An 8195-nucleotide genomic window follows, 5' to 3' on the forward strand; every position below is an offset into this window, starting at 1 on the left:
AGCGGAGTCCAGCCCAGGGTCGTCACATGTGGTTGCCGCAAGCCGCTCACTCAAGCCGCAGGCCTCCGCTCACTCAAGGCCGCTGTGTGATGCTGTTTCTCGTTGTGAAAGCGAAACTATTTTGTTTGGTCTTCCAAAAGAGGACCGTTTAATATTGGCATATGGTAGTATTTATGTGTCAGTACCTGTCATGGTAGGTGATGATGGCCGTGAGGGATCTTACACAGATCCGGTAACACATCAGATGAACCTTGTCACTGAGATAATTCTTCATTCTGCCCATTAGAGAAATCAGTGTTAATATACACATTTACATTTATTTCTGTGATGTAAAGCTGAATTTTCAGCATAATTACTCAATAATATATATTATATAATCACATAATCATCATTACTCAATCTAAAATCATTATAATATGCTGATTTGCTGCTCAATTTTTTTTCTTATGATCAATATTGCTTCTTATTATCAATGTTGAAAACACCTTGCGTTGTAATATTTTTGGGGATAAGTTTTTCTTTCAGAATTCTTTGATGAACAGAATGTTCACGAGTGCAGCATTTATTTGAAATAGAAATCACTATTAAAGTCTTTCCTGTCACTTTCTGATCAATTTAATTTATCATTGCTAAAGAAAGGTATCCTATTTTAATCTTACTGACTGCAAGCGTTTGAATGGTAGTTTACATCAATGTTTACACTGTTTTCTCTTAAAGCACAACTGAGCCAAACTTGTGCATCACAGGACCGACAGTCATAGATAGACAAAGTCAATCAATTACCAAGCATTTAAATCACAACATAACAGCTTCAGGTATTAAACCTTCAGAAGTCGACCAAGACATACCTTCCATTTGGAAACAGGCCAACGACTGACGTCAGAACTACGAGAAGACCGACACCGGTGAAAGCAAGCGTGACCCTGTTAAGAGCAACACAGCAAATTTTAAAAGCAAAATCTAATAATGACACTGCTTAGCATAATCACAGCACAAACATTATGTCTGCATTAGAGTACACATCCTGGGCTAGGGATGACTGCGAACAGCCTCAGGTGACTTGAATATTTCTTCAACATAGTTCTTCTGAATAAAAATATAAGGTGTCCATTTAACCTTGAGCACTTAGCATTTGGCACCTGAAAGCCTTAAAGCTGCTGATGGTTTAAAATTGCTGAAAGTTTAAAACGCTGACCGTTCGTTCATCGACTGATCAGTTTTTAAGGTTTGGAATCGGGCCACATAGAACTTTTTTTCTATTTTCTCTCTAGAAGCTATTTCTCAATGAAATACACTGCATTATTTTTAATCCAGAACACTAGGTGTTATACATTTGCTGAATTCGTAAACAGGCTGTCAAAAAAAATGTGAATTTCGAATATTCGTCGAATTTAAAAGAAAAATCCACATTCGAATGCAAAAATGTTGCATTCGAAATTTAGGTGTGCGTTAAGGAGGCAGCCTTATCAGTGGCGCAAGGGATGCGATGACAATGTATGTGTCGTTGCATTATAATGTTTTTGTTAGCCTATCCAGTTGAAGCCAATAGATGCGGCGCTGCTGTGTTGTTCATTAAAAATATTGCGGAAAAAGAGAACATCAATACGGAGAAGATCTTGTTTACATCTAAACTGAAACCAAGCCGTTGACACAGAACGCATATTTTGCGCATTTTCTAGAGGGACATCTATCACCGTTGCACTCGCATCTCGCACAAAGGAGCCGCATGTTTAGAAAGCCATGCAAAATTAATGCAAGTTTAACTTTGAAAAAAAAAGTTAGAAATATATAGAGACTTTAAGGTGGGGTTTTTTCCCCATCCCACTGCATCTCATGTTTTTAAATGAGAAATGTACTCTGTGTGATTGGCTTTTGTCCTTTTGCATTAAACCATGCATACATACATGATTCTGTTTTGTTTATAGTTGTTTAAGCAACTTAATTAATTATAATTGGTTTATAAACATTATATTTTTTCACCCTAACTGGATGTGCGGGTCTAGTCGACTAGTCCAGTGTTTCCCAACCGGGGTGAGAGCAGGGGTGCCGTGTAAAAAATCCTTTTTTAATATTTGTAAATTGCTAAAATGTTCAAAAAAGCATCTATTATATAATATCCATTTCTGATGTCGCCAATAATTAGAGATGCACCGAAATGTCGGCTGCCGAAAATTAGCTCACCACTCAGGTTTCACTTTCATGTGGTGTGACGCTCTGCGTATTATCCCGCTCTATGCGTGTGTGTGCTCCGCTCAGTCGCTCCACTCGTATACCGTTCATGCGAATCGGAACAGCAATAAACATTATTTGGATAATTGGTAAAAATAAAAATAAAAATGTTAAATATCTTAACCCTACTGTTAGACCTAGGCTACCTGAAAAACTAAAAAGCAATTTATTTAATTCGAAGGCCTGTCGTTATTTTTTATTTGTGCTATCATTATTAATTTCTTTATTTGTTCTTAGTTTATTATTGACTGCTTACTTGTCATTTTTATTCAATTCAAAGTTTGAAATCAAGCTATCTCGTGCTACTGCACCAAAATTACCCCACTGTAAAATTAAAAAAACACTGAGTGAGCAAAAATTTGTGAGACAGCTAGTTATAATGGTAATTAAATAATAAGGTGTGGGATTATTTTGAATTAGAAGGAAACTGAATAGTTTTGTGTAAACTGTGTAATGTCAAATTGGCTTACAATAACTCTACTGGAGCGATGCTTAATCATATTCAATACAGGCATGTAAGCGTTAGCTTAGAGACTAGCCAAAGCCAGCTAATGTTAATCACGTCATTCACTACAGCCCGCAGCCGCTGCGATACCGTCCGCGCCGTCTATTCCTCTAACGAAGACCCACTTCGGTGGTGGTGCGTGATGTCCAGGCGCTTTCCGAAATTCTGTTGCTTTTTATCTCTGTGTGCCTGCGACTTCAGTTCCTGCAGAGCTCATTTTTTCAAGTGCAGGAATTGTTAATCGCCTCAGGTCCTGTCTTTCTTTTTGTTCGTTTTGTTTTTAGATGATATAGCCTACATGATGAAGTATGTTTTTAAAAGCCGTTTTAATGCTATTCCTTGATCAAATTTCCTATTGTTTTTGACTTGTGTTTTAATATGTTGGCTAACGTTATATGAAGATGAAGAATTCTGTCAGGCTATTGATTGATTTTCCATTGTTCTGCATTTCCCCAGCTGATTTTAATAAATAAGCATTGGTTGACGTTGAGTGTGTGCTCTTTTTTTTTCTCTTTTTAACGAAAGCCTAAAATTAAATGATGATAACACAAGGCAAGTGTAGGCTACGGCATAATTGTGACCTATTTTTAGCGGAATTCATTGAGATTCAAATTCATTGGGATTTGACAGTGTGATTCATATATTAAGTATTTCAAATGTAAGCTATTATATACATGCACAAAGTTTTCTTCTTACCATCTTTTGGGGGTTTCTTGCTTTTAGACTAGTCGGATACAAAATTTCCGTTTAAACGACAGTCAAATTAGTCGTCGCGCGCATCCCTAACTGAAATTATGCATTTTAAATTCGAATATAATTTGAATTTTGATAATATTTAAGTACAAAATTCAAATTTAGTTTTTCAGCCATTTTAACAGCCCTACTGGGCATCATAGACTAAACGACTGAGAATCACCCACTTACAGACCTAATGTGGGAATCACACACTAAAATGTTTGATATCCTCTATCCGGATGAAATCAAAGTCGTAAGCTTAAAAGAAAACAAATTAAAAGTTTATTTCACAGAAAGTTGCGTGGTATATATATGGCTCTAACCTTCAGCAACTAACATCGACTCGTCCAGACTGCAAATCAGGGGAAAATTGTGTGCAAAAGTTGCGTAATGTAATCCAGTCTTAAAGCTGATCTTTCTGCTAGCATGTCTTTAAGAATGAACAGGAATATGAGAGCCAGTTCAACTCCTTTAAAGTGGTTACCAATTTAAAAACCACTACTATCACTAACAATATCCATCCACACAAAGCATTCATGCAGCACCCATAGACCTTCCTCTCACCTGAGTGGCAGGAGAAAGCCGTATCGGATGAGCACTCCCACTCCCCAGAGTGCCGTGAGCCTGGTGCTGATGTGGTGGAAGTTGTAGTTGCTTCGAGTCAGCAGGTTCCAGGACTCCAGCTCCTCCGCCGTGAAGCGCTTGGTCACTTCGTCATCGACGATGCTCTCCACACCTCGCCGGCAGAAATAGAAGATGTCAGACATGTCAAATTCAGGCTCTGCACCGCCACGCCTCATTTCATGGATCTCCTGTTCGAGGGACACTGGCTCTTTAGCAATAATCCCTGAGGGGGAAAAAAAGCAGGGTTATGATGATGTTGAAGATATGATGTCGGTGGCAATGATCTTTTTAGTGTTTCACCATTGCTGTAGGGTTTGTAGAGGTGCTGATTCTTCTCCTTAGCTCCTCGCTCCATTCTTAAGGTCGCCCACTGAAAACAGAATGAGAATTAGACACACAAATTAAGCAAATCACAAACTGTAATAGTTCAGCACAGTGGTGTGTCCACAGTAGTTTCGCGTTAAAAGCAGCAATAATATATTTCAAACTGTGATACTTGACCAATTCAAAGGTCCAAAGTTTTTTACTGAACCATTGCATCATGGTGATGGATGATGCATTTCATTAGGGAATTACATTACATGAGTCATAATATCTTAATAATTGAAACACTTAATTGTCCTTTTGTTACACCATGTTACAATTATTTTGTATCCCCAAAGGCAGGCTGGACTGAGACCCCACGAGACCTCAAACAGCTGTCATGAGGATGGGGAAACAAACAACATTCAAGCGGTAAACAGCCTTTGGGGAGCCAATTCCACAGAATCACAGCCAGCCGCCCAAAACACCACTGGGGAGGAGAAGACAACGGCTGATCCGTGTGTCCTTGCTGGGTCCTGGAGTTCAGCCAGAGCGCCTGAAAACCACTACCACTGACAGTTCAGCAGACTTTTGAACCAGTTCTTTTCTATGATTTGGTCAAAACAAAATGTCAATGTTAACATTGTATTAAATGCCAGATATAGTTTACTGTGTAACCAAAATCCCAATAATATCCAGAAAATTTTATGCATTTCTTCCTAAATATTTTTGAATGTTTTCTGAACTGATTCTTTTAAATCAAGTACTACAAGACACTGCATTTTGATTAAATACTGAGCATAACTTTTTAATGAGAGTTTCAAATAAGTTTTAAAGATTGTTAGTGACCACTGAAAAGAACAGAATCACCAAAAAGAAGAGGTTTACGCTTGTAAACGTAAAAGTATGACTTTAAATTTGCTCAAAATGAATTTAAGATGTTTTAAGACTTTAATTTAAAGACTCACAGGAACCCTGTAAATATTTTCCTTATTTTGCTTTGTTTATCTATACCTGCACATGTATGTACACGTGTACATAACATTTGATGTTGCTGTTGCTGCATCTGAATTTTCCCTTAGGGATCATTAAAGTGGATGAGCCAAGCAAGGACAGCAGCTGAGCACCGAGTGTGGAAAGATGTCCATGCGCTCTATCAAAGTAAACAGTGACTCTCGTGGGTGCTGATGATGCTCTGACTCAGGGAGAAGCAGAAGCGAAAGTCGGGATAGGGAAAGAGTGAACAGTCAAGCTGCTTGTCAGACTAAATCTCGCTCCCCTGTTCAGGGTCACAGGACAGCAGAGTACAGGGAAGTTAGTCACTGGAAAACAGCCATCTGGAGTTTCTTAGGGAGTCTGGAGAGGGTCGGACAGTGACTACATCAGTCCAGATGGATGAGAGGAGAGTGGCACCATAGGAAATCATCAGAATCTATTTTAGGTCACACACAGAGCTCTTACCGACATGCATTAAGTAAACAAATGATTGCAACAATTAGGAACATTTAGGCACCTCAGGATTTTAATTTTAATTTAGAAAAACAATGCGATTACAAAATTATTCTTGATGCATCTCAATCACAAAGTAAGGATGCAAATCTTTAGCATTAAGTCATGCATTAGACCTAGTGATTTGTGTCACGCTACACAAAGTATGTGAAATCTGTGATACTTGCTGTCTGTTCCAAAAAGAGAATCCTCGAGTATCAAGAATAGGCCACTGTTTCGCCATTTCTGGGTGGAAACATGCAATATGACAATTTCTGAAACAGCTCTGGCAAAAAACAGCATTGCCAAAATGTGCAATATTCCAATAAAATTTAGAATTGTTTAAATGAATTCCTAAATGAACATAAAATCATCTAAAAAAGCATCTCTGTATCTGTTTCTCAGCTCGTGTTCAGGGATCGGTCACATTTTTTAAATGTTTATGAAAGTGTCCTGTGCTTATATAAGCACTGCATTTCTTGCAGTAATATTGTGAAAATTTTTACAATTTAAAATTATTTTTAAATTTATATAAGCAATTTATTCCTATGATGACAATGCTGAATTTTCAGCATAATTACTCCAGTCTTCAGTATCACATGATCCCGCAGAAATCATTCTGATATGCTGATTTGCCCAACTTATATTACAAGACCACTGCACCACAGACAGACCATCAAACCTGCTGTAACTCTCCACAGCTCCTCAGATGTTCTTGTTGAGAAATTTAATTACTGTAAAATGACATGCATTTTCAACATCAACTCACTCACCTCAAATAGCTTAATGAGGGACTTCATATACAGCCTGCGGATCCCAAAGGACACACCGAAGATTGCAGGTACGATGATGAACACCAGAAGAAGGGTGAACCACACCGTGAAGGAGATGCCCAAGAGCATACAGATCAGGCTGTCGAAGGGGAAGAGGTAGGACTCCATCTTGACAAAAACGTGGAGACCGGACTATTTAAATGTGACGAAAATACCTAAACACAGACTGATGGACTCCTCTAAAATGCCTCAATTTCTGAAGCCTATGCTGAAACACGGCCTTCATGGGCATAGAGGGAAAACTTATCATTTATGCCTGGAACAATGGACAAATATCCATTAAATTAATGCAATATCAGCGGGACAAATCAAGGTTAAAAAACCTTGAATATCCAATCCTTCCTGCTTTTACCGTCTCTTGGGAAGAATATTGTGCTTCAGTGACCTGTGAAACGGTCTCAGATCAGTCCACTGCCATTTCTGTCATATCTAGAAAAACAGGAAAGAAAAACACAGAAATTATTTGCTCATAATAAATTGCTTTTATAAAATACTCTGGTATTATGTACGAAATAAAATGATACGTGCCTTTTCCACCTTTTAGATTAATTATTTAAAGCAGAATTATATTCTAAAGAACGAAATGTGTTGATAGGCACTATTAAATGGACTGTATTGGACAATTCAAAAGCACTCAAAAAGCTAAACACATTCTTCATCTAAATTTCAGAGATAAAAGTCAATTATATCTAAAATGCATCATAAACTGAGCAAAACTGCAGCTGTATGAAACACTGTTTGCTATACCGATGTAAATGAATGGATGCTAAAGCGCTAATCACCAGCTTCTCTATTAATCACGTAGTTAACCCGCCAAACGTCTTTAAATGTATGAAACCCGCTGTTTACACTGACCTGTGCCCGGCAGAAAGCGTTTAAATGCTGATTTGTCTTCTCAAAAAAACACTAATTTGACATTCGAGCATTGTGAGACGCTGCTGTTGTTGTTGTTATGCAACAAGTTTAAGCGCGTCAGCAGCGGCGCGAGCAGCACGGCTGCAGCAACTTCCGCTTCCGGTGGGCTCGACTGCTTCGACATTGATGATGATTGGATGAATGTCCCTCCTACAGCTGATCTCCGCGCAGTTGTTCTTTGTACGCAGGTTGAGCCTCGAGAGCTGATAGCGGCGGGGAAAACTGATTCCAGAACAGCGGCATCTGCATTATCAATTATATTCATTCATTCATTTATTCATTAATTCATTCAGTATGCTTAACAAGAAAACACTTTCATCTATCTATCTATCTATATATCTATCTATCTATCTATCTACACTGTAAAAAATAGTCCGTAACATTTACGGTAAAAAACTGGCAGCTGTGGTTGCCAGAATTTTACCGTAAAAATACAGTAGCAACGTTTTAAGTTTTAACTTAAATTTACAGTTAAATACCGTAATTTCATTAACTGATATAATGTTACTATACCAACCTTTTGAAGTACTGAAATCTGTTTTGTACCTTTGTAATACACCAGA

General features: G+C 38.0%; 1 protein-coding gene across 2 annotated transcripts in view; it reads right to left on the reverse strand.

Annotated features, from left to right (window-relative positions):
* Positions 1–7770, reverse strand: part of LOC107689060 (glycerol-3-phosphate acyltransferase 4-like) — a 10425-nt gene extending 2655 nt beyond the window's left edge. The window contains exons 1-6 of one of the 2 annotated variants that reach the window (XM_016486949.1): positions 7573–7770; positions 6658–7146; positions 4394–4463; positions 4034–4316; positions 849–923; positions 186–275 (exon numbers count right to left, since the gene is read on the reverse strand). In XM_016486949.1, coding sequence (XP_016342435.1) covers positions 186–275; positions 849–923; positions 4034–4316; positions 4394–4463; positions 6658–6825 — 686 coding nt within the window. In that variant the 5' untranslated portion in view covers positions 6826–7146; positions 7573–7770. Of the gene's footprint in view, positions 1–185; positions 276–848; positions 924–4033; positions 4317–4393; positions 4464–4782; positions 4788–6657; positions 7147–7572 lie in introns of those variants that run through there. The other variant, XM_016486959.1, reaches the window with a different exon arrangement.
* Between the last annotated feature and the right edge of the window lie 425 nt (positions 7771–8195).

The sequence above is a fragment of the Sinocyclocheilus anshuiensis genome, unplaced genomic scaffold (assembly GCF_001515605.1).
Source record: "Sinocyclocheilus anshuiensis isolate Anshui unplaced genomic scaffold, SAMN03320099.WGS_v1.1 scaffold393, whole genome shotgun sequence".
Taxonomy (NCBI): domain Eukaryota; kingdom Metazoa; phylum Chordata; class Actinopteri; order Cypriniformes; family Cyprinidae; genus Sinocyclocheilus; species Sinocyclocheilus anshuiensis.